At 34.8% G+C, this 27,265-nt stretch overlaps 2 protein-coding genes across 5 annotated transcripts in view; one reads left to right on the forward strand and one right to left on the reverse strand.

Annotated features, from left to right (window-relative positions):
• Positions 1 to 19,320, reverse strand: LOC126810518 (meiosis-specific with OB domain-containing protein). 3 transcript variants are annotated; one of them, XM_050535629.2, is made up of 14 exons: positions 19,105 to 19,320; positions 11,128 to 11,322; positions 10,280 to 10,337; positions 9,726 to 9,851; positions 8,855 to 8,930; positions 7,949 to 8,141; positions 7,697 to 7,797; positions 5,564 to 5,613; positions 5,154 to 5,249; positions 3,914 to 4,027; positions 2,909 to 3,056; positions 644 to 848; positions 431 to 517; positions 1 to 258 (listed from the first exon to the last, which is right to left on the reverse strand). In XM_050535629.2, the coding sequence occupies exons 2-14, from the start codon at positions 11,299 to 11,301 to the stop codon at positions 166 to 168; spliced, it is 1,521 nt and encodes a 506-aa protein (XP_050391586.2). In that variant the 5' UTR covers positions 11,302 to 11,322; positions 19,105 to 19,320; the 3' UTR covers positions 1 to 165. The 3 variants fall into 3 exon arrangements, with proteins under 3 accessions (XP_050391586.2, XP_050391584.2, XP_050391583.2); XM_050535627.2 differs by lacking the exon at positions 19,105 to 19,320 and adding an exon at positions 18,512 to 18,617; XM_050535626.2 differs by lacking the exon at positions 19,105 to 19,320 and adding an exon at positions 18,461 to 18,602.
• Positions 18,840 to 27,265, forward strand: part of LOC126810521 (protein Njmu-R1) — a 16,986-nt gene continuing 8,560 nt past the window's right edge. Inside the window, exons 1-5 of one of the 2 annotated variants that reach the window (XM_056099164.1) lie at positions 18,840 to 18,962; positions 22,524 to 22,712; positions 24,057 to 24,200; positions 25,828 to 25,885; positions 26,561 to 26,596. In XM_056099164.1, coding sequence (XP_055955139.1) covers positions 18,841 to 18,962; positions 22,524 to 22,712; positions 24,057 to 24,200; positions 25,828 to 25,885; positions 26,561 to 26,596 — 549 coding nt within the window. In that variant the 5' untranslated portion in view covers position 18,840. The remainder of the gene's footprint in view (positions 18,963 to 22,523; positions 22,713 to 24,056; positions 24,201 to 25,827; positions 25,886 to 26,560; positions 26,597 to 27,265) is intronic. The other variant, XM_056099165.1, reaches the window with a different exon arrangement.

The raw sequence follows: 27,265 nt of genomic DNA on the forward strand, positions 1-27,265 counted from the left end.
TTATCATTTTATCTTTTATCAGTGAGATGAAGAAGTGAAGTCCATAGAATTAAACAATTTCTGATAACTTCTAGTTCATAAAATCTTCTGAATGCTCTAGCAACAGAAGTTCACTTAAATATCACAGATAGTTTGTGTTTAAAAAATAGATTTTACAGTTATCCTTTATAAAGATGAGAAATAGGAATGAACTTCATTGTGGTCTGCTACCATTAAAGATAAAATTCTTACAGTGATGCGCGAGTTGAATTTTTTGATCTGCAACAAACATCAGTTTTTGATATTAAAAAAAATAATCTATTATCGGTAATGAACATGAGTAAATTGGAATGAATCATTGTTCTTACTTGTTTATTTAATATTTCAGTAATAAACAAAATTAATATTTTAACATCAAAATCCACAAAAAACAATTTAAAAAATCTATTACCTTAAATTTCAGTTTACATCGTTCTAAAAGATAATTCCATTTTATTTGTGTTAATTTGTCCAGGTTTACTTCATTGATGTTATCTGCCTATTAGTATTAAAGAACAAAATATGAATAACAAATAGATAATTTAGAATGCATTAGCTTACTACATAATGGAAAGCATCATAACTTATTTGCATGCATTCAACATTTTAAAAATAAATGTTTTACCTTAAACCCCAAAATATTTTCAGCAGCTGTTGATTGTAGTTGACAGAAGTCTAAAGTCCCAGTATGATCAGATATTGATACTGATATGTTATATTCAAAAGCATTCTTGTTGCCGTTAAATATAGCATTATCTTCATCTCCTGAACATGATGGATTTAAACAAATAAAATTGGATTCTTCCTTCACTGTTCGTCTACATTTGTTGCTGCAGATAAAACATATTTCATTTCATTTGACTTTTCACTTGGAAAGAGCAGTAGGAATCAAACTCAAGTTTGGTGAGAAAGGACCCAGACAATGTACCAGCGGCTGCCAGGCAGGATACGCCCACATTTTCGAGAGATGGATAGAGAACAAGCTAAAAAGAAAGTGATTTTTCCTACAATCAAGGGCCATAATTCAGGAAATTACAATTCGATATGCGCAAATATCGAAAGGAACCGAGATCTTTGGGTTATAAACTTACATTTCAAGTTTCAACAAAATCGGATAAAAATTGTGACCTCTATAGGGTCCACAACCTTGATATACCCTATTTTTACGCTATTTGAGAACGAGGGGCGGTCATTTTGTCTGTCAGTTTTGGGCCGATTTTCACGAAATACGAACTCAGCCGTCCTTAGGGTGTAACGGTGATATAATAATACGTTTTTTAAAATCGAATAAACATTATGACCTCTACAAGCTAAAAACGCGATTTTTCGTACAATCAGGGGCCATAATTCAGGAAGTTACGGTCCGATATGCGCGAATATCGAAAGGAACTGAAATCTTTGGGTTATAAACTTACATTTCAAGTTTCAACAAAATCGGATAAAAATTGTGACCTCCATCGGGTCCACAACCTTGATATACCATATTTTTACGCAATTTGAGAACAAACGGTGGCCATTTTGTCTGTCAGTTTTGGGCCGATTTTCACGAAATTCGAACTCAGCCGTCCTTAGGTATTAACGGTGATATAATAATATGTTTTTTTAAATCAGATAAAAATAATGACCTCTATAGGGTCCACAAGCTAAAAACGCGATTTTTCGTACAATCAGGGGCCATAATTCAGGAAGTTACGGTCCGCTATGCACGAATATCGAAAGGAACCGAGATCTTTGTGTTATAAACTTACATTTCAAGTTTCAACAAAATCGGATAAAAATTGTGACCTTTATCAGGTCCACAACCTTGATATACCATATTTTTACGCTATTTGAGAACGAACGGGGGCCATTTTGTCTGTCAGTTTTGGGCCGATTTTCACGAAATTCGAACTCAGCCGTCCTTAGGGTTTTACGGTGATATAATAATACGTTTTTTTAAATCAGATAAAAATTATGACCTCTATAGGGTCCACAAGCTAAAAACACAATTATCATTCAATCAGGGGCCATAATTCAGGAAGTTACGGTTCGCTATGCGCGAATATCGAAAGGAACCGAGATCTTTGTGTTATAAACTTACATTTCAAGTTTCAACAAAATTGGATAAAAATTGTGACCTCTATCGGGTCCACAACCTTGATATACCATATTTTTACGCTATTTGAGAACAAACGGCGGCCATTTTGTCTTTCAGTTTTGGGCCGATTTTCACGAAATTCGAACTCAGCCGCCCTTAGGGTTTAACGGTGATATAATAATAAGTTTTTTTAAATCAGATAAAAATTATGACCATAATTCAGAAAGTTACGGTCCGATATGCACGATTATCGAATGGAACCGAGATCTTTCGGTTATAAGGATACATTTCAAGTTTAAACCAAATCGGATAAAAATTGTGACCTCTACAGTGTTCACAATTGCTAAAAAAGTGATTTTTCGTACAATCAGGGGCCATAATCCATGAAGTTACAGTCTGATACATGCCAATATCGAAAGGAACCGAGATCTTAGGGTGATAAACCTATATTTCAAGTTTCGTTGAAATCGGATAAAAATTGTGACCTGTAGACTGTTCACAAACAATTGTGGACGGACGGATGGACAGGGGCGACGACAATATACGTCCACATGAAAATGTGGGCGTATAAAAAGTAGAACTAGAATAATGCATTTTAACATAAATACTTTTGCAGTTAATAGACATGGTAGATTGCAAATTTATCACCATTAATACCATACCATGTAGGCATTCCCTGGTTTTTTTTTGTGAGCACATTATCTTCTGTAGTGTCATAATAACTGTTTCAACCTGCATTTGTTAACATTTTCATTGCTATTACCCTGGTGAACTTATTATGGTAAAAATAAAACACAGAGAAATTTCACATACCATACTTGTCTAGTAATTAAATGGTCTTCACTATCAATATCAAATTTTGACAAGAAAACAAAAGCAACACCATAATCTGCCTGAAAATCAGTGTTGTTGCATTTGGTCTTCATCTGTTCAATGTTGTAGATTTCCTTTATGCTTTCCACTGAAAGTTGTATTATTAATATTTGGCATCAGTTTGGTGTATGATAATTCAAGTAATTTTGCAACTAAGAAGATGATTCAGTAAAGAGCTTTTTCCAGACACATGAAATTATGTAATGGATCTAAGCCATAAGAATAATTTCAATGCAATTGTTCAACCAAATATGCATCCAAGGATTTAATAACATTTACTATAATATATAAGACTGTTGTCACCTGTCAGATTTTTTCCTGGATATAACTTGAAACTTGTGTACTTAAACATTGTAATGCAATTTAGGTACATTTGTGTTGCAGAAGAGTACCATGTAAACTCATATTATTATAACTCGAATGAGCGTATGGTTACCAGTCAAATCTCAAAGGGGGTAACCCAGAAATGGTCGTGGAACACTGAAAATCGATAGAATAGGTTCTCTCATGATCTCATTGCTTCACACCAAATTCGAAAAATCCATTAAAAACTAAAGGTGAACAGAAAAGGGGTGGAACGAAAGGTCACGAAAATCCTTTCATTACTGATGCTTCTAACCAAAATCTGTTTAAAAAAACTTAAAGGGTACAGTAAAGGGGATGCTATGGGGTGGAATGAAAGTTCGCGAAAATCCTCTCATGACTGATGCTTCAAACTAAATTTGAATAAAAAAACAACCCAAAACTTAGAAACTTTACAATTCAATGATTCATGGACCGACAGACATGGGTGACGACATAATTTCAGAGGGAATGTATAAAATATCCTTCCAGGATGAATTTGGAATGATTCTATTCATTTTATATTAAATTTCATGTTATTTACTAAATAATGGAGTTTTAGGATACAATGTTTTTTGTTTAATATAAAAGTAAAGTCCTCACAATCTGGATCTATTTCTTTCACAAAGTTTGCAATTTCTCCTTCATTACTTATATCATTTGTCCAACTGGTATCTGACATTGCATAACTATGTAAACTGTAAGCCTCTGTTGTCTCTGAAACAACAGCAGTACAACCTCAACGTTTTTATTTGCATATTATTACATCATTAAGAATAGTATACAAAACATACACATACATCAATATACATGTATACAAAAATATATTGTGATATAGCAATGAAAGTATAACAATGAAATGAAAATATGAAGTATAACCTTGTACATACATGTATAATGATCAAATATAGAGAAAGAACATGCAGCAGAAAAATAGACTAAGCAGGTGCTCCCCTTTTCTTAAAAGCATGATATGTGTACATTGCTACTGCTTTAGACAGAAAATCTGGCGGTTTAAAAAGAAGTTCAAAAGTTAATTGACAAGATTGTATTCAAGTATGGTAGATATATTTCAAGCACAGGTTTTCATATCTGGGACAGTGGAACGGTAGAAAGAGAACATTGGGTGCATAACCTTTGGTCAGGTTGAATATTCTTGTATCATTCTCTATTTCCAAAAAACATAACTATCTTCTAAATCCAATAATCCAATAATTTTTAAAGATGCCTTCCCGTGTACACACTGTGTTATTTGATTATATATTTGGACTAAAAACATATTCAAACTAATTTATCCATCAAAAGTTTGCTGCAAATGCCTCTCTAAACATTTTAATCTGAAGGAAAGTACCCCCATCTATTTTAAACAATCTTGTTTGTCATTTGACTTGACTGGGGGAGAATTCTTTTCTGGTTTGTGTTAGTTGCTATCTTTTTACCATAAATATTGAAGAGTAATAAAATTCTTGGATTATACTTTGTCAACTTCTCTTTCCACTGTTTAGTTGCAGAGTCTACTGGACATTTAATTCCCTAAATGTTATCACAACCGTTAGCCATTAGATCAACACAAATTCTCCTTAAGTCACTGTAGCTGACATATTGTCAGTCAAGGGCACCCTTACATTTTTGTATTGTGCACATTCCCATGAGTGTTTTTCAGGGAATCCATTACTTGTCTTGTAAGATTAGGTGTCTCTACTTTCCATATACCGGTACACCAAAATTGACATACATGTACTTTTATTGGAAATAACTACCTGATAAATACTTTTGTGGTTAATTATTTGATGTAATTATTTTTTTTTATCCGTTTTGTTTTAAACATACATGTTACACAAACCTGGATCTACTGTAAATATTGTTTTACTATCAGCCACAGCTATCATTGATGACTTAAAATCACTGTGAATAATTTTTACATCTGCAGCAAAAATAACTGAAATAAATTTAATCATGTGCATTATTAAAAACTTCATATTTAAATAACAGAATTGGTAGGTGCCTATAATTTTTGTTTATAAGATTTATAACTTTCTATTGAAGTAACAGAATTAATAACTTTCTATCAAAATAACAGAATTTATAACTTTCTATTGAAATAGCAGAATTAATAACTTTCTATTGAAACAATATAATTAATAACCTATTAATAACTTAATAACAAAATTAATAACTTTCTATCAAAGAATTAAATACAAACATTCAATCTTTAAACAAATTCCTATTACTATTATTAATACTTATTGATACCAGTTTGATGAGCTATCCAAGTCTGTACTTGCTCAACATTTATATTCCATCTAAAAATATAATTTTGTAAAAGATCATCTCAACTACCGGTACCAATTTTCTTTTCACAATAAGAAACATTCCAGTGTCATTTCATCAGATATCAGCTTTTGTCATCATATTTTCTTATTTAAACTTACAATTAAATAATGGAATCCACTATTGACAAGAGAAGAGGAATATTTTTATTGCAAATTCACAAGGATTATTTGGGATAGATCAATTCAAGTGCCCATTTAAATTTACAAATTTCAAAGAATAATGGCTTGGCGAATGTGGTCACAAATAAAGCAAAGATAGGTTGCCAGGTAACGAAATTACACCCACAGAAACTAAGTCGCCCGAGCAGTCAACAAGGGTTTTAAACACTATAAATGTATAAATTTAAAGTCAATGGGATGATAACTTTGGTCTGTAGAACATGAACAAGAATATTCAAAGAGGTCAAGGGCTATAACTCTGGCAGTAATTATGGGACATCGGCTTTTTTGCTTTATGACATTAAACACTGAGTATAAATTTAAAGTCAATCAGAAGATAACTTTGGTCTGGCAGTAATCATTTTACAAAGAGGTCAAGGGCCATAACTCTGACAGTAATTATCGTAAATCATGAAAAATCAATAGGCTTCTTCATCTTATGATCATAAACACTGTGTATAAATTTAAAGTCAGTTGGATATTAACTCTTTAACTCTAGAGCGTCCACAAGATTTTTCAAAGAGATCAAGGGCCATAACTCTGACAGTTATTATCGTAAATTGTTGAAAATCAATAGGCTTCTTCATCTCATGATCATAAACACTTTGTATAAATTAAGAGTCAGATATTAACTTTAGCCTCCAGAGCGTCCACAAGTTTCTTAAAGAGGTCAAGGGCCATAACTCTGGCAGTAATTATCAGAAATCGTTGAAAATCAATAGAATTCTTCTTCTTATGACCTTGACCTTAAACACTGTATATAAATTTAAAGTCAATCGGATATTCACTTTAAGCCCCTCGAGCGTACACAGGCAATTGTGGATGTCGGGCGCAACGACAATATACTACCACATTTCAATGTGGGACAGTGCATGGGCCTATAAAAATAACTTCCTTGATCCACACATGCATGCATGCATAATTGTTACATGTAGTTAAAGCTAGAGTAAACAAGCTAACAATGAGGCTGATGACCAATGGTATTGCTTAGCTCTGCTTAGCCTTAACGGAAAATGTTAATGATTTAAATCAGTTAAGACATTTACCTAATGAACATCTACACCAGACTTGTTATATTCCAAAGTCTTTACCAATCGAATCACTTATCACTACTTAGCCTAATCAGAAAATTCTTATCATCAAACTTAGTCATGGTATTGATGTGATGACACTATACAAGTTTCACCCCTCTCACTCATTTAGATTCAATATTGTTATTGAGTTCCAAAGTCTCGACCAATCAAATTGCTTATCTCTGTTTACCATTAGTTGAAAATGCTCATCAACCTCTGTCAAGACAATCACCTAATAAACACCTTAACCAAGTTTAAACATTGTACCTCAATTTATAGAAGGAGAGTAATTGTGTTCCAAAGTCTCGACTTATCTGATTGAAGTCTCTACTTAGCCTAAGCAGAAACTGCTCATTATCGAACTTAGTCAAGATATTGATGTAATGAAACTATACACAAGTTTCGTTTCAGCTCTCTCACTCATTTAGAATCAAAGTTATTGAGCTCCAAAGTCTTGACCAATCAAATTTCTTATCACTCGAATCTGCTTACAATGAGCAGAAAGTGCCCATTATCGAACTTAGTCCAGGCACTGATCTAAGTTTCATCTTTCTCACTTAATTAGAATTAAAGTTATCATGTCCTATAGCATCAGTCAATCCAATTGCTTATCTCCACTTAACCTAATCAGAGTATGCTCATCTTCGAACTCCATGAAGACATTCATCTAATAAACATTCTAGGTCAATTAGGAGAGTTATTGTGTCCCAAAAACTGTGACCAACAGACAGACAGACACATGGACGGATGGACACACCATTTAAATAGTCCCCTGCTTTCTTCAAAAGTTGGGGGACAGTAAAATTTTGTTTCAAGCTTACAGATCTAAGGTAAAGTTTGAGCATGTTTCGTCAAAAAGTAAAACTTCACATTTCTTTGTCATTTTTCCAGTCTTCGTGGTAATATCTCTGACTTTACCAAGCTGTAATAAAATAAAGTAGAATTGGGTTATTCTTTCCTAAGCAAAAATGTATAAGCTTATGAGCATTATGTAAATGTAAAACTGTTAATGAAGACTTAATTTTTAAACAAATTCTATTTTATATACATTTTGTACCATAAGAGTAACTCACTTTTTTGACAGCTGCTAATATATTTATGTGTTCTCCTTGTAAAGACATTCCATTAACATTTATATCTTCTAATGTGTAGTAGTCATTTTTAGGTTTTGTTGGCAAATGTTGAAGACCTCGAAAATTTTCAGAATCCCAGCCCGAATATAACTCTATATAGCCATGATTTTCCGAAATATTCAGTTGATAGGGACTAAGAAAACAATCCAACAGTGAGGCTGATGTCCCCCACCGAAATCCCAAAATAAACAGATGACACATTAATTAATTGCACATTTATCTTTTTCAAAAGTATAAAGTTATCGAGTAATCAAACTGATTATCTATGCTTAGTCTAAGCATAAAATGTTCACTATCAAACTCAAGTTTTGAAGTAACTGGTAAAGTCTGTCTCAAAAAGTGTGAGACAGACAGACAGACGGACAGACAGATAGACAGACGAACTCATTTTAATAGTCCCCTGTTTTCTTCGAAAGGCGGGGGACAAAAATCAAAATTGATACATACATGAAATGTTAACTCATTTCCTTTAAATACTGATTTTTGTTTTCAATTAAAATATAATGGCCATATTTTCCAAAATATTGAAACTCAAAAGTTTGGTAACAGGCAATGGCCCCCATTTTGCATCAACAAAAAAATTTCTTATGACTAATCAGATCTTGATCACAAATATTAATCGTGACTTGTAATTTCGAAGTCTTACTTCAAATTAGATATTAGTCAAAACATTTCTCAAGGTGCCAGTTCAATATATCGATCCAACATACTGTATTTAAATTTATTAAACAGGAGTTACTAAATGGACTCATTAGATTGGGTATATTGATGAGTCTGTAATAAAAGAATACCTAATCCAGACTCTCTTCGTTGTCAAACTGTAGTTAAATTGTAAATGGTCCTTACCTTGGTGTTGTGGGTTTATATTTATCATCCATTCCATTATTTGGTTTACTCTGAACTTGGGCATTACTAACCCGAACTGAAATACAGATAAATTTAAATACGGGTACATTATAATTTTCTCAACTGCAACATTATCTTTTAAAATACCCAAGTCAGCTCCATAGAACTCGGGAAAGGTCATTTGTTCTCATTTTAATATTTTATGTTAATTTGTGGCGTGTGACGATGTCTCCGATACAGCTATTTTACTAAGATATGATATTTTATGTTATCATATATAATCGTAGCCTATTAGTATCATTGAGTTTTGAATATGTTAAAAAAATTTCAAATCCTATCATAGCCAGTCTTACACAATCTTAGCGTATCTTGGCCAATGGAAGCATGTGAGTGAGTACAATCATGGACTATTGCAGTAGCATTTGAACTGAAGTAGTTGCTACCAACTGGGGGAGATACGCCCCTTCAAATCCTATCATAGCCAGTCTTACACAATCTTAGCGTATCTTGGCCAATGGAATCATGTGAGTATAACCATGGACTATTGCAGTAGCATTTGATCTGAAGTAGTTGCTACCAACTGGGAGAGATACGCCCCTGCAAGGTTCAAACCTTACACTGGGAAGAAAAAACAAGCTTCCACGTTAGAGTAGTGGTAACATGTATAAATGCTATTGCTTTCGATGTGTTCCTATTGAAGGATTTTAAGTTAAACTTGAAGTAGGCTGGTCACAGAAGGCTTTTATATGACTCAATGGTTGCCATTTGAATTATAAAGAAAAACAGTAGAGGTGACCAAAACATATTTCTTAAATTTTCCATTTTAATTTAGTTTAACTTTAATGGAAGTCCAGCTTAATAGCATACTTACCCACATCACCAATTTGTATTAATTGTGCTGCAGATAGAATATAACTTTCATTACCCCATGACGTAACATTTATAAAACTTTCTTCAGCATCTCTTACTGTTAATGCCAACAAGTATCTCTCTGTACCTAAATCAGTAAAAGAATGAAAAGATAATGAAATCTTTAACTAAAATCTAACCATAAAACTTGAATTAACTTCATCCTATTACTGATGCTCCCTATAAAAATAGTTTTATAAATGATTTTCTGAAAAGGCAGAAAATATGATAATTGCAATGATGACTGTCTAAAACATAAGAATGAACCATTTGAAAAAGACAACTGTATGATTTTGGACAGATTCAGATGAAAATAATATACATACTGAAGTCAACATTAAATGTGAGAGTAACAATAATGAGTATTTTTGTCTTAAAATGTCAAAGAAATGTCTGATCAATAAAAATATAAACTTTGATTAGATTGTAACAATTAACTTGAAATTTTATTTAATGCACAAATCCCCAATAGAAGGTGGGGAATATGAATCAACATGAGAACTGTAGAAAACTTACCCTTCTTGCTTATGATTGACTTAGGACCATCTTTGCTAATAACTAAACCAATAATAGTCTGGAGTGGAAGAGAATAATAACGTAATTTCAACTTGTATGATATCATGTTCCTGTAGCAACGACTGCAAGTTTTACAACATCGGGATAAGATGTATGTAGTTAAAGCGATATCAAGCCTTCTATTGAAAATGATATCGTATAAGATTATATGTGGAAATCCAATAAAGAGAAAATGAGCATATAAAATAGTTCTTTATTGTCATCTCTTTTCATGAAAGTAAAATTCCCATATAAAACTCAAAATTTCACTTGAGATTGTAGACAAGATTTTGAATACTATAAGTTTACAATTTGTAGAACTCTTCTGATTTTTCAATAAAAATAAGAAGGTCTCATTGAGGAATAAAACAATGTCTCAATAAGAAACAAGTAGATTGGCTCATCAACAAGGGTGGGTCAATATTTAAAGTTAATGGTGCTCCTGTCAACGAAACCCTTGTAAATATTCTACTTGCTGGAATTGTTTGGCTGGTCCTAAAGAGGAACCCCTAACAAAATTTCGGGTCATGATTTGGAGATTTTTTTTTCAAACTTTCTGTGATTCATATCATCATAAGGAGCAACCAAATGTCAAAATTCAGACTTAACCATTATTCATATAGTTGTTGCCCTTGATAACTTGAAAGTCACCCTTCAAAATGCTGCTATTGGGCATACACCTTCAAAATGCTGCTGTTGGGCATATACTCATTACCTGGGAATGCTATGTTTACAGTACTTAGTTGAAATCTTCAGGGAATTATTTAAACAACTAAAGTCCTTTAAAATTATCACTGGGAAGTACTTACAACATAGGAATGACTGGATGAAATATCATAAATCTTTAAAACTTCTGTAACTTTGGAACTACTGGTAGTAGTGTCATTATTTCCATTGAAAGATTGTCGTTGATTATTTGCACTCTTTGATTGGTACCCATTTCCTGAATTGAAATCCTCAAAATGACCTTTCCATGATGTCATAATGTATTGTTATCAGGGGATCTGAAATAGGCAATATTCAATAACTAGCTTTTATACATGTGTGTTACTAATAAAAGAAAGAAGTAGGCAAAGGCTTGCAAAGCAGAGAAGGTCTGATGAATCTGTCATTTGACCAGTTAACACATGTCATTCTACTTGTCATTTGTCTGGTAAACCTGTGTCATTCTCTTTGTCCATCATCTGGGTAACCTCAGTCATTCTCTTTTCATTCATCTGGTGAACCTGTGTCACTCTCTTTGTCAATCCAGTCCGGTGAACCTATGTCATTCTCTTTGATTAAGAACACTGGTGAACCTATGTCATTCTCTCTGATATTCTCTTCTTTGTCAGTCTCTTTGTCATTCTCCAGGTGAACCTGTGTCATTTGCCAGGTGAACCTGTGTCATTCTCTTTGTCATTCGTCTGGTGAACCTGTGTCATTATCTTTGTCATTCGTCTGGTGAACCTGTGTCATTATCTGTGTCATTCGTCTGGTGAACCTGTGTCATTCTCTTTGGCATTCACCTGGTTAACCTCTGTCATTCTCTTTCTCTTTCATCTGGTGAACCTTCATCAATCGACCAGTGAACATGTGGCATTCTAGTTGTCATCCATCTGGTGAACCCTTGTCATTCGCTTTGTCATTTGTTTGGTGAACCTGGCATTGTCTTTTTCATTCATTTGGGTAACTTTTCATTCTCTGTGTCATTCGTCTGGTGAACCTGTGTCATTATCTTTGTCATCCATCTGGTGAACCCTTTGTCAATCGTCCGGTGAACCTGTCATTCTCTTTGTCATTCGCATGGCGAACTTCTGTCATTCTCTTTGTCAGTCGGATTGGGTGGCTGAATGGTTAACATGTGTCATTGAGTCAAGTGGCGTAGTTTTAATTCCCCGCTTATAAGTGACAAGGAGTAATGTTGCCTGTCCAACGTCGTGGGTTTTCTCTGGGTCCTCTGGTTTCCTTCCACAGCTAAAGACCCCTACGCACAAGCAAATTATTGAAATAAAATATGTTAAACTCAATTTCTCTCTAGATCGACTGATGAACCTCTGTCATTCCTTTTGTCATTTGTCTAGTGAACCTTTGTCACTCTTTTTGTCATTCGTCTGATGAACCCCTGCCATTCAACTAGTGAATATGTGTCATTCTACTTGTCATTCCTCTTTGGGTGAACATGTGTCATTCTATGTGTCATTTGTCTTGTGAAAATGTGTCATTTAAATTGTCATTCCTCTGGTGAACATGTGTCATTCTCTTTGTCATTCATCTGGTGAATCTGATTCATTCTCTTTATCATTCGTCTGGTCACTGGAGGTGTATCCGTCATTCCTTTAGTCATTCTTCCATTGGGCTCTGTCATTATCTTTGTCATTCATCCAGTAAGCCTCTGCCATTCTCTGACATCTATGTGTCACTCATCCAGTCAGCCCCTGTTATCCATCCAGTAAGCCTCAGTCATTCTGCGTCATTCATCAAGTGAGCCTCTGTCATTCTCTTTGTCATTCCTTGCTGTCACTTTTTTTATACGCCCATATTTTCATGTGGACATATATTGTCATTGCCCTCTGTCCGTCCACAATTTGTTTGTAGATACTCTACAGGTCACAATTCTTATCCGATTTTGACGAAACTTGAAATATAGATTTATCTCCCTAAGATCTCGCTTCCTTTTGATATTGCCATCGGATCAAAACTTCATCGATTATGGCCTCTGATTGTGCGAAAAATCACATTTTTAGATTGTGAACACTCTAGAGATCACAATTTTCACCTGATTTAGATGAAACTTGAAATGCATGTTTATAACCCAAAGATCTTGGTTTCTTTTGATATTCGCGCATATCAAATCGTAAAATCCTGAATTATGGCCCCTGATTGTACGAAAAATCGCGTTTTTAGCTTGTGGTCCCTCCAGAGGTCAAAATTATTATCTGATTTAAAAAAAAAGTTTGAATATATCACCATCACCGTTACACAGTAATGATGGTTGAGTTCGAATTTCGTGAAAATCGGACTAAGACTACCAAACAAAATGGCCGCCCCTTATACGTAAATAGTTATGTGGACCCTCCAGAGGTCACAATTTTGATCCAATTTAGATGAAACTTGAAATGCATGTTTATAACCCAAAGATCTTGGTTTCTTTTGATATTCGCACATATCAAATCGTAAAATCCTGAATTAAGGCCCCTGATTGTACGAAAAATCGCGTTTTTAGCTTGTGGTCCCTCCAGAGGTCAAAATTATTATCCGATTTAAAAAAAACGTTTGAATATGTCACCATCCCCGTTACACAGTAATGATGGTTGAGTTCGAATTTCGTAAAAATCGGTCTAAAACTACCAAACAAAATGGCCGCCCCTTATACGTAAATAGTTATGTGGACCCTCCAGAGGTCACAATTTTGATCCAAATTTGATGAAACTTGAAATACATGTTTATAACCCAAAGATCTTGGTTCCTTTCTATATTTGCGGATATCGGATCATAACTTCCTGAATTATGGCCCTTTATTGTACGAGATATCGTGTTTTTAACTAGTGGTCCCTCTAGAGGTAACAATTTTTATCCGATTAACAAAAACATTTGAATATATCACCGTTACAACCTAATAATGGTTGAGTTTCGATATTTGTGCGTATCATCAGCAAAACCATGAAGCTGATGTTTATGAATAATTTTACCAAGTGAAGTCCCGAAGTACATACAGTAAGAAAAGAAGTGGACCTAGTGTTGATCTCTGTGGGGCTCCAATAGACAGCGGTTTGGATACAAAGTTGCTGCTATGAATATGGACACTTTGCTTCTGTTAGTTACTGAGTTAGATAAGACTTCAACCAATCCAGCGCAGATCCTTTGATTCCCACAGATAACTGCAGTTGATATTCATTAAACCCATTCCATGAAATGATTTAATTGTGTTGTCATAAGGGGAGAAGTTATTGTTTACAAATTTCTTGTCATTCGTCATTCTGAATGACTCAATCGGTTGCCATTCTTTCTTCATTCAGTAGGGAATCCTGATTATAGACTATCATAGCTACGAAAACGTAAATAACCAGCGGCTGCCAGGCAGGATATGCCCACATTTTCGAGAGATGGATAGAGAACAAGCTAAAAAGAAAGCGATTTTTCGTACAATCAGGGGCCATAATTCTGGCAGTTAAGGTCCGATATGCACGAATATCGAAAGGAACCGAGATCTTTGGATTATAAACTTACATTTCAAGTTTCAACAAAATCGGATAAAAATTGTGACCTCTATAGGGTCCACAACCTTGATATACCATATTTTTACGAACGGCGGCCATTTTGTCTGTCAATTTTGGGGCGATTTTCACAAAATTCGAACTCAACTGTCCTAAGTAAGGGTGGAACGGTAATATAATAATACAGTTTTTTAAATCGGATAAAAATTATGACCTCTAATGGGTCCACAAGCTAAAAACACAATTTTTCGTACAATCAGTGGCCATAATTCAGGAAGTTACGGTCCGATATGGGCGAATATCAAAAGGAACCGAGATCCTTGGGTTATAAACTTACATTTCAAGTTTCAACAAAATCGGATAAAATTGTGACCTCTATAGGGTCCACAACCTTGATATACCATATTTTTACGCTATTTGAGAACGAACGGCGGCCATTTTGTCTGTCAATTTTGGGCCGATTTTCATGAAATTCGAACTCATTCGTCCTTAGGGTGTAACGGTGATATAATAATATGTTTTTTTAAATCGGATAAAAATTATGACCTCTATAGGGTTCACAAGCAAAAACAAGCTAAAAACATGATTTTTCGTACAAACAGGGGCCATAATCCATGAAGTTTCGATCCGAGATCTTTGGATTGTAAACTTACATTTCAAGTTTCAACAAAATCTGATAAAAATTGTGACCTCTGGGTGTAACGGTGATATAATAATACGGTTTTTTAAATCGGATAAAAATTATGACCTCTATAGGGTCCACAAGCTAAAAACGTGATTTTTCGTTCAATCAGGGGCCATAATTCAGGAAGTTACGGTCCGATATGCGCGAATATCGAAAGGAACCGAGATCTTTGGGTTATCAACTTACATTTCAAGTTTCAACAAAATCGGATAAAAATTGTGACCTCTATAGTGTCCACAAGCTAAAAACATGATTTTTCGTACAAACAGGGGCCATAATCCATGAAGTTTCGATCCGATATATGCCAATATCGAAAGAAGCCGAGATCTTTTGGAGATAAACCTACATTTCAAGTTTCGTCAAAATCGGATAAGAATTGTGACCTGTAGAGGGTGGACGGACGGACGGACGGAGGCATAATACGTCCACATGAAAATGTGGGCGTATAAAAACGTTGAGATATACTGATGTGTTACGGAGGGTTGAGAGATGAGATTTCTTATCTAAGTCTATATCAGTTCTAATACTACTAGGCCTAGATCTATCACTATATCAACATATTTAGTATTTAAAGTAGGCCACCCACCCATAACATCATAACGATTAAAGTCCGTAACTCAATATCATCCAAAATCTTCGACATTGAAAACATAATCTTTTTTGCAATTTAAATCAGCATTGGTGTTGTGATCTTACCTGGAAAAGATGGGCTTCTGATATCCAATATTTAAGACAAAATAAACATTTTACCATTGGTACACGAATCGTGTACCATAATATGCGTTTCAGCGCCATTTGTAACAAGGTGCTCAAAGAATGAGGCTAGACATATACTGAGCGCCATGGAAAACGCATCACTTAGTTTTTCGTATAACAAAATTATTCTGTAAACATATCTTATTTATTTTGTTTCTTATTGTGAACAATATTCAAATGGGAACACATCAATAACAACACATTTGTACACTTATGGATGTTTAATCTGTAATCAACGGTACAAAGTCAGAGGGGTCAAAACCAAAAGTATGACACAGATGTCAGTAGCGCGTGTGTCCTCCACAGGCTCTTATACACGCTGTGCAGCGACGTTGCATGGAATTTACCAATGTTTGAAAGAAGGCCTGGGGAAAATTGTTCCATTCTTGGACAAGAGCAGCTTCTAAAGCAGCAATGGTGTGCATCTGTGGTCTCCGATACAGACGGCGTCCAATCTCATCCCAGACATGTTCTATCAGTGCCATGTCCGGAGACATGGCTGGCCAGTCCAAGACATTGATGTTGTTAGCAGCCAGGTAGTCCATGCTAAAACGGGCTGTATGCGGACGTGCATTATCCTGTTGGAAGTGCTGAAGTTGTGGGTGCGCTCGAAACATCGGAACAACAATTGGTTGCAAGACATCATCACGGTAGGCTACAGCATTAACGCGACCCCTGCAAATGTGTAGGGCAGTCCGGTGATGAAATGTGAAGCCTCCCCACACCATTACACTTCCCCCACCCATCGATTCGTTTCGAAGACGCAGCAGTCTGCAAGACGTCTCCACACATGTTGACGGCCATCAGCGTGATAAAGATGAAAGCGACTCTCATCACTGAAGAGCATACTTTGCCAGTCTACTCTTCTCCATGTCTGGTGTCCTTGAGCCCATATCAAACGCCGCTGACGGTGAAGATCCCTGAGGATAGCTCCGACATAAGGTCATCGTGCACGGGGTCCTACTTCTCTCAGACGACGTCTTACGGTGTTGGCACTTACTGGTCCTTGTCTTCCGACGACTGCTGCACCTGTTCGAGTCGCTGGGCGGAATCTGTCACGCAGATGAGTGACCCGGATGTAGCAGTCTTGAGCATGGGTTGTAACGCGTTGTGGACCAGGACGTTGACGGTCACGTGTTGATCCAGTAACTCGAACACGTTCCACCAACCTTACAAGTTACAATAGTGGACTGATGACAATTGAAGTGTCTGGCAATAGCACGTATAGACATGCCAGCCCTGGACATTCCCATGGCTTCATTCCGTTGATTTTCAGTAAGTCTTGGCATATCTAGCTCGATTCCTTCACACGTTCAACAACAAATTACGACAGATTGACGTTTCACAGTTCATGTACTGCACATTAAGTTGAAAACATGCTTTTAAAGGGCTCACACACAATGCTGCACGTGAATATTGGGTTTTTCATGTGCATCTTAGTGCAATTTTTTTTTTGGCACACGGGCCGATATTTTTTGCGTTTGGGAGCATTGTGTGAAACAATAGTTCATAGTATTGCATAATATTATACATACCCAACCACCTAGTAATAAAATATTTGGGAAAAAAAAGTGATGCGTTTTCCATGGCGCTCAGTATATTTCACAAGTCATGTCAAACGGTGATATCATGTTGTTATTTGAAGAGCATGCGCAATAAATAATATCGGTGTTGACTGGAATAACCAGACGCTAGAAACTGACTTACGGTTGAGACTTCTGGCCTATTTCGCCGAACATAACTGATGACAATTCACAGTAAAACGGACACGATTGAATTTAAAACAGTTTATCTAAATTTATATTACACTATTAAATATTATATGTGTTAATTGTGACCCATTGGTGCCAATTTCTAGGTCAAAAATATTAGCGATTTAGCTCCTTTAAAGGGACAATAACACTCTTGCTGACTTGACAGCTCCAGAAAATAACAAATAGTCTTATTCTAAGTACTAGATGTGTTAGTGTCCTACCTGTTGTGTAAATTATCTATTAAATCCTATTTTACTTGTCCAAAGAGTTCAAAAATAGTTTTAAATCCAAGTCACATTTGAAAAGCTTTATGTCAGGCTTTTCAAATCATTTAGTTGAATTTTTCCAATTTTTTAAATTGGGTGTGTAAAGATGAAATTTGTATCATCAATTATAGGCTAATTGGAATATTGTAAATAGTACAATTTGTTGACCAGAATAAAGATTGGGACATATTCAGTTACAAGGGTGGTGAGCCTTTAAACTTTAATTAATGCCAATTGTTAAATTATAACATTTTAATGTTAAGGCCAAGAATGCTGTTTCGGACACAGGACCAAAATGGTTTAGAAAATTTTAACCTATGATTATGGTCATATGCGACATGGTGTGATAGGCTATAGGGCCTAGAATATAGGCCCTAAAATGCAGGCTATAAACACTGCTAATAGTAATAGACACTGTCTACTTTAACTTTAATGGAAACACACAACCAACCACACTCACACTAGGCCTATCACACACCACTTACATTTCCGTTCAGTTATTATAAATATTATTAAATAGTAGTTGTAGATATTACAAGAAAGACTGAATGGAGAACTGTGCTAGATTGCCTTTCAGCAGTGGTGTTGGAAGACAAGGCTAATTTCAGCAGACGACAAAAATTGATGTCTGGTTAACCAGGTTTAAAAACACTCGCTGAATTATTTACAGAAACGAAATTGAGGGTAGACAAATCACCGGAATTCACTTACAAAATTGCTCTTTGTAAAATGTTTATAGAAAATCCTATGAAAATCAATATTTAATGAATTTACGTCAAGTCAAAAATTACCAACGGACTTTTTTTGGTATTTTTCTAGAAATCGGTCGTTTCGTTTCGGTTTCCAATCAGTAAAAAACTCCAAGATGGCAGACGAGAGCGATAGTGGATCTGTTCACAGTAATTTAAGTGAACAAAATGCCGATAAAAAAGCACCGTATAATAACTGTCTCAGATTTTATGCCTTATATTCGTTTTACCCTAATAGGTAATTATCATTTTTAAATGAAATGTAATATGTAACAGGCATTGCCTGAGTAGAGCAAAGCTACTGTGTGAACCATCGTAAATTTTAAACGGATTTCTTCGATTATGAACAAATTACTTAACTTTGGTCATTATAAACTTACCTGTGTGTTTGTAATGAACCCCCGTTCGATAAAATCCATTGCACAACTAATTATCACAACGATGAGAACAAGTTCTCTCTTGAAAAATTTGAAAATTTACTTGTAATTTCGACTGAGTCGATGTCAACAATGTCTTCGTGACGTATTGGTCGAATCCAATATACCTGTTGCGGGGGTTGGTTAACATTGAAAGATAGTTTGACAGCGCGATCATTTTGATTGTATATGGGTTTGGGCGACGAAAAATATCAATTGAAGGCAATAAAATAGGAGATTTATATGGAAACCATTGATCGCCAGTCTATCAAATTTTCTTCACAATTAAAATATCACTGATTGCACGGATACTCGTAAAAATAAAGTCATGTATAAACTATAAATATCCTATTTTCTTTATGTTATAAATAATTTAACAAGGATCATGAAGCTTACCTCCGAATTCTCTAAGTGTATTTTTAATTTTATACGCATTCTTTCGATCGAATAATAACCGCTTCAGTAACATCTTTAAGCGTGTTGCGGCAGCCCTCAGCGTGTCTATTGGGTGCCCGGGTGGGTATATAATGCTACTAAGCCCGTATGACCCCGTAAGAAGCGGAACATTAATTCTCGATTCGACAGTTTTGACCAAAGTGTGATAAAGCCCGTAAAACGAATGTATAGTTGTGTTTGTGCGGCATGCGTGTTCAAAAGTAAATAATCCCATCCGAGTCGCTAATCAAATAATTAGAACAAAATATTTCAAAAAGTAAAGCTATAAAATTTGCAGAGATTTTACTAGAATGTAAAAGATGGTAACTAAATACAGGAATGCGGGTAGTTATGTGTGCGAACGCTCAAACTCAATGCCAATTGTCGTAGGTATCCAGACCACTCGGACCAAAGACTACTCGGACTAAGACCAATTAAATTATATTATAAGGCTAGACAATATGCTATTTATTTATTATTAAATCACAATACAAAGAAGCAAATAATTCTTATACGGAATTCTTATATTTAGAGTTGTTTAGTTCAATTTTGTGTACGGAAAATAAATCAACGATTAGTTTTAAAATTAATTAATAATGGTGCCAAAAAAAAATATCAATCTAATTTTTCTTTACTCTTGCAATGAGACTCGGTATGTCCAGACTTTTGACAGTTTCTACATATACGGGTATACTGTTCTTGTCTGATAGCCTAATTTTACTTTTTCCACATTCGCTTAAATATCCCCAGTGGTTTCATTCCGTTCTACCCCACTAACCCCTGGGGTACTATATATGGGGGGGGGGGACACGTTTTCAAGTTATCCGCTCTTGATGCGTTAATATAAACAGCACATAATAATACGAAGACCAGACGTTTATATGCCCCTTTTTAAACGTGACTACAAGTGTGGTTCTCGATATTTTGCGATTTGGAATACAATTATCAATTTATTCAAACAACACGTTATTATTAGATCGAGTAGTCATATTAAAACACACACAATTAGCAATTTATTCAAATAACACTTTATTATTGGTTCGAGTAGTCATATTAAAATAAACACAATTATCAATTTATTAAAATAACACTTTATTATTGGTTCGAGTAATCATATTAAAACAAACGCAATTATCAATTTATTAAAACAACACTTTGTTATTGGTCCGAGTCGTCTTTCTGTTGGGTCCGAATAGTCTTTTTGTATGGTCCGAGTAGTCTACTTGTTTGGGCTGAGTGGTCTATCAGTTGGTCCGACTGGTCTTGAACCGAGTGGTCTTTGGTCCGAGTGGTCATGGATTCTTGTCGTAATTGTACTTGAATTTCCTATGCTGTCACCCCTAATACGAAATGATATCTTCCGCAGAGTGACGTAACCATCTTCCATATTGGTATTTTTCTCTGGGAAAAGTTTGTGATATTTCAATTTTTCAAGAGAGAACTTGTTTTCATCGTTGTGATAATTAGTTGTGCAATGGATTTTATCGAACGGGAGTTCATTACAAACACACAGGTAAGTTTATAATAACCAAAGTTAAGTAGTTTGTTCATAATCGAAGAAATCCGTTTAAATTTACCAAGACTCAGACAGTAGTGATTATTGTCAAATATAAAACCTTTATAATTAATTTTCTCAAGTGATACAAAAAATGTTTAATAATTTAGTTTTTTAAAAGTGATTTTTATTTAGATCTAAATTTTATACATTAATTTTGTCTTTAAAAAAAGAACAAAAAAGTGTGAGAATTATTTTCATTGACGTAAAAAATATGTGACGTCATTGATTAGACGCGTCATAGAAATAGTTCTACTTCTATGATGAGGCGTGTAATCTCGCTTGGCGAGATTTGGTGTGTAGAATTATTTTTGTTAGTTACGAGATCTCGCTTGGGCGAGATATGGTAAGCTGACATGCGCATTGCCTGTTTTGCCCAGTGTATCCGGTTCCGGTCTGAATTTTTTTTTAATCAACAGTCTGTGGGTGACATTTTCAATTACGCTCCTGTGTTACCGGAAAAGAGATTTGCTCCAGCACCGCGCTTTGTGCGGTGCTTTAGAGCTTCGCTCTGTAATAATCAAACAGTAATATAATAGAAACTGACATTAAAATTAATATTTGGCTTGCAGAGTGTGAGAGTGGGGCGTTTTTTCAACAAAAACACAGTAGGCCTATATAGCATGCTATTTAATAACCAATCAAGCAATATTCAGTCATAGTTATTAGTATGAAGGATACAGCTTTGCATATTAGTTGAACGCTCACTGTGCCGATTATTGACATTTCAATCCATGCCTTTTATCGGAAGTCATTACAAAACTGTTTTGTAGGCCTATTTAACATCACTTCTTTATATATAAATTATAGGCCTAACTTTAGGCTAGTAGTTCCTTTTACAAACTGTCTCTGAGCGGACGAAGTCAGCGGTGCTACATGTACACCGTACGGCCTACTCCTATATCAAATTGCAGCTGCCAAAGGCTCTTTTACGTGCATAGTCATACCAATGTGATCAATACCCATTTTTGCATCTAATAAATATGAATGTTTTTAGAAAAATACATGTAGGATGTAACTATGTAAGCTTATGCAACTAGTTTTCATCAAATATAATCAAACAAGTACATGTCTGACTTAAATCAAATGCCAAGTTCTGAGTTACTGGTTGGTAAAAGTTATTCAAAGAATATTTTTCTTAAAAGTTGTAGTTAATGACCAATATGAAGACAGCTGCAATGGTTAATTTTCAGAATTGAGTAGGCAAGAGAATTGTCGTTGTACATGTGTTACCTACTGCATACAGACAATGAAATATAGCCCATCCTCTTCAGTCCACAGAATGGGATCTAGATAACCAGGCCCTTACCATAATGATCTTCTACTTTAATTTTACATGAATTCTCCATGTTATTTAAAGCGTGTATAAAGACACATCTACATTTTATTGCAGATCTAATAAACATGGAAATACAACACCAGATGCTAAGCCGAATGAAGATGAGTGTAATTTTAGTTTAAGTATAGCTGCTACAAATTTGTCAGCTTCTGCTGAAACAGATCTACGTCGATGTCTAGCCAATAAATTGTCCAAGGGATCCTATATGCCAGGTTCAGGAAACTTTCTGTCATTAGGAATCAGGTAATGAAGCAGTTTTGACAAGATGTTATTGTGCATTGATTGGGTTATCACTTATCAAAGCTCCCTTTTCCATGCTAGGCACGGTTCTTTGTCACTATATGGTGGATTAAAAAATATGTTCGAGGCTGGTGAAACCCTTTTAATACGCCCACATTGAAATGTGGTCGTATATTGTCGTCGCCCCCGTCCGTCCGTCCGTATCTAGAGGCTAAAGTTAATATCCGATTGACTTTAAATTTATATACAGTGTTAAAGGCCATGAGACGAAGAAGCCTATTGATTTTCAGCGATTTCCGATAATTACTGCCAGAGTTATGGCCCTTGATCACTTCAAAAGATCTTGTGGACGCTCTAGAGGCCAAAGTTAATATCTGATTGACTTTAAATTTATACACAGTGTTTAAGGTCATGAGACGAAGAAGCCTATTGATTTTCAGCGATTTCTGATAATTACTGCCAGAGTTATGGCCCTTGATCACTTCAAAAGATCTTGTGGACGCTCTAGAGGCCAAAGTTAATATCCGATTGACTTTAAATTTATACACAGTGTTTAAGGTCATGAGACGAAGAAGCCTATTGATTTTCAGCAATTTACGATAATTACTGCCAGAGTTATGGCTCATGAGACGAAGAAGTCTATTCATTTTCAGTGATTTTCGATAATTACTGCCAGAGTTATGGCCCTTGATCACTTCAAAAAACCTTGTGGATGCTCTAAAGGCTAAAGTTAATATCTGATTGACTTTAAATTTATACACAGTGTTTGAGGTCACGAGGCGAAGAATCCTATTGATTTTCAAAGATTTCTGATAATTACTGCCAAAGTTATGGCCCTTGATCACTTTGAAAAATCTTGTGGACGCTCTAGAGGCCAAAGTTAATATCCGATTGACCTCAGATTGATACACAGAGTTTAAGATCTTGAGACGAACAAGTATATTGATTTTCAATGAATTTTTATGACTTGGAACAGCTAAATCCATGATACAGTATTAAAAGTTTTGTATACAAAACGTTAGCATGGGGCAGAACTTTATAAAAACCAAACAAATTCTAATGGTTTTCTGATTTGTTGCTCTTAATCAGATTTTAGTGTATTATAAATGTTTCATTACCGAAAAAAGTAAAAATATGCGACAACTCGTGTTGACTGCCCGGACGATTTAGCTGCTGTGGGCGTATGTTTGGTTGCCTGGCAACCTATCTTTTATCTTTCCAGAAAAATTATCTATGGGTGTGGTAATGTTAAAATGGACCAAGACAAGTGTTGCAATGCTGCATGTGTGTTCAATACTGTTTGTGTTATATATATAATGGTTTACAAATCTTTCATTTTTTTTATAGTTCAAGTGAAGATATCAGCAATTCAGCAGTTTGCTATTATAATGTTCTGTCCTGTGAACCTATAGAAATAGAAAACAATGGAGAACCAGAGTACAAACAATTTGTTGTCTGTTTTGTTTCTTTTTCTGATAGTTCTCTAGATTTATATCCTTTTTATAAGCCCACATTTTCATGTGGACGTACATGTATTATGCCGTCGCCTCTGTCTGTCCGTCCGTCTGTCCACAATTTGTCTGTGGACACTCTGCAGGTCACAATTTTTATCCGATTTTGATAAAACTTGAAATATAGGTCTATCTCTCAAAGATCTCGGTTCCTTTCAATATTTTCATGTATCGGACCATAAATTCATGGATTATGGCCCATGATTGTACGAACATTCAGGTTTTTAGCTTGTGGTCAGAATTTTGATCAGATTTTGATGAAACTTGAAATATATCTTTATAACCCACAGATCTTGGTTCCTGTCTATATTTGTACATATCGGATCGTAACTTCCTGAATTATGGCCCTTGATTACACGAAAAATTTGCGTTTTTAGCTTGTGGTCTCTCTAGAGGTCACAATTTTTATCCGATTTAAAAAAAACTTTGAATATATCATCTTTACACCCTAATGATGGTTTAATTCGAATTTTGTGAAAATCGGATCAAAACTGCTGGATAAAATGGCTGCCCCTCCTACGCAAATAGTGTAAATACAATGTATATAAGGTATATCATTCCACAATAATGAAGGTTGAATTCGAATTTCAGGAAAATCGAAACGAAACTGTCAGACAGAATTGTGTAAAAGTATGTAATACGAAGATTTTGAACCCTCTAGAGGTCACAATTTTTATCGGCTTTTGTTGAAGCTTAAAATCTTTCTTTATATCTCAAAGATCTCAGTCTCATTCGATATTTGCACATTTCAGACCATAACTTTCTGGATTATGGCCCGATTGTAGGAAAAATTACTATTGTTTTTAGCTTGTTCTCTATCCATCTCTTGCAAAATGTGGGTGTATCTTGCCTGGCAACCACTGGTTCATAAAGCATTCAAATTTAATTCATACATTGCATAATCTAGGGAGTCATGGAAGCTTAGTGGGTCGTGTGTTCGATCACAGGGAGTTAGCTGAGTGAGAAATTTCCTTGAAATATTCCTAACTGGCTTACCCTTGTCAGTAGTGTTGGATGTCTTGCATGACAAGGAAGAACTTCTAGTCATTCAGATTATACGAAAAAATGAGGTCTTGTGTACACTTTAGCGTGCAGGTAAAAGATTAGATGAAGATTAGGTGGAAATTGCATGCCATATTTCTATTTTCATTAGCTTGTTTTGTACATAAAAGTAGGACGTTAAATCCCATTTCATTTCAAACTGTGGTACACTGAATTACTTTAAAAGATTTGTGTTTTGTTTAATTAAACAATCCAAGATTTCACAGCATGTTGATTGATACATGTTCATTTAAGTATGCAAATCTAATGCCAAAATGTAAAAAAAAAAAATTATAGCTCATTAACTTTAACCAAATGTTTCCTCTCAAAATATCGTACTGGTCCGGGCCAATGACAAACTTATAGACATGATTCTTTGGCCACTACTTTAGTTGATTTGGAAACCTGTCAAGCTGAGAATGTGTATTTCTTTGAAAAATTATACTGATTTTTAAGTTGCATGTGACATTATTTTGCACAGGTTTGAACGCCCAATTGATCAGTTTGTTTTTTTCCGCACTGAGGTTAAATTTGAAAACCTGATATGATAACCTTAACCTGTATACATTTAGATTTGAGTTGGATACATACTGTAAAGGTATAACTAAACTTCTTGATGCTGAGGTGAGTAAAATACATGTACATTGATTAGTGAATGTTTCATGTATCATTGCATCATATAAATCCCATTAGTACATGTTTTCCAAACGGACTTTAGCCACACTCACACCACAGGTATCATATTGGTAATAAAAATGTAATTTATGAGCTACATCAGCAATGAGACATATTAAATCTAGTAAAGGGAGATAACTGTGGTATGAGTCATTAGTGCAATATTACCTCCCCTTAGACCACATCCAGAAAAATAACTCTAAAACAGTATTTGTATTTGAATATAAAATATAATTTTCTTTTAAGATTGAGTCATTATTTGTTTGTAGATTTTTGTAGCCATTTCATATAGGTTAAATGTTAAATCTTTACTTAAACTTAAAGCAAGTAATTTATTTCTGCTGAAGATTTGTTGCGTTTTGAAAACCGCAGGCATTAATAAGCTCAGCATCTGTTTTATTTTTTAGCAGTTTATAGCATTGAACATTTTATTCTATATTCATAATATTGTATGATAAGTTGTTGATTGTAACTCTAAGCATTTTATTTTTGCTTCATATATTATCTTTTTTTGAATTGTGCTGACACGCATACCAATACTATAAAACCAACAATACAATGTGTATATTTAATCTTTTTCCCTTTTTCTGCATTTCCTTTGCTGTCTGCATGTGTATTACACAGTCCTCTGTTCTTGTTTCTGATCCAACCAGTCAACAGGTGAGCTGCATTGATTAAATTAATATGAAACTTGGATGATACTTGTACGGGTATACCATACAAATATAGCATTTCTGATATTTTTTTTAGAATTATTATTGTTTGATATTACTGATTTGAACATTCTTGATAGTTGGTACAATGGTACTCAGGATATTCAAGTCTATGTGTACTTCTCCCTTGTCTGAATGCCTTGGATGGTACTAAAAACAGAATTCCACCCATGCTCCTTATTGCCGTGTACCTTAATAGGATTCTCTACAGTTGGAACTACTTGCAGAGTGGGCATAAAACCCACTGTCTGGGCAAATTTCCCTCATAGCAGCTGCATGACATATGCCTGTTTTCATTAGCCTGGTTTGTGCAGAACAGTAAGATGTTAACCCAATTTCATTTCATTTTGATACTCTATATAATAATGATCAACAATAAATCATTTTTATGACATAACTTGTTTATGTAGTTTATGCTTACATAATACTAATACTGAACTTGTACATATCTTTGACACATGTTTTAACATTTAATATATCTCTGGTTTAAAATTATAAAAAGGGAAAGATCTGAAATCACATGTAATCTCATGAAATAAATCAATTCTGGAAATGAACATGACATGTTTTTAAGCTATAATCATGTGGAGCATATTAACTTGATGGCATGTACCGC

Source organism: Patella vulgata, chromosome 2 (genome assembly GCF_932274485.2).
Source record: "Patella vulgata chromosome 2, xgPatVulg1.2, whole genome shotgun sequence".
NCBI lineage: Eukaryota > Metazoa > Mollusca > Gastropoda > Patellidae > Patella > Patella vulgata.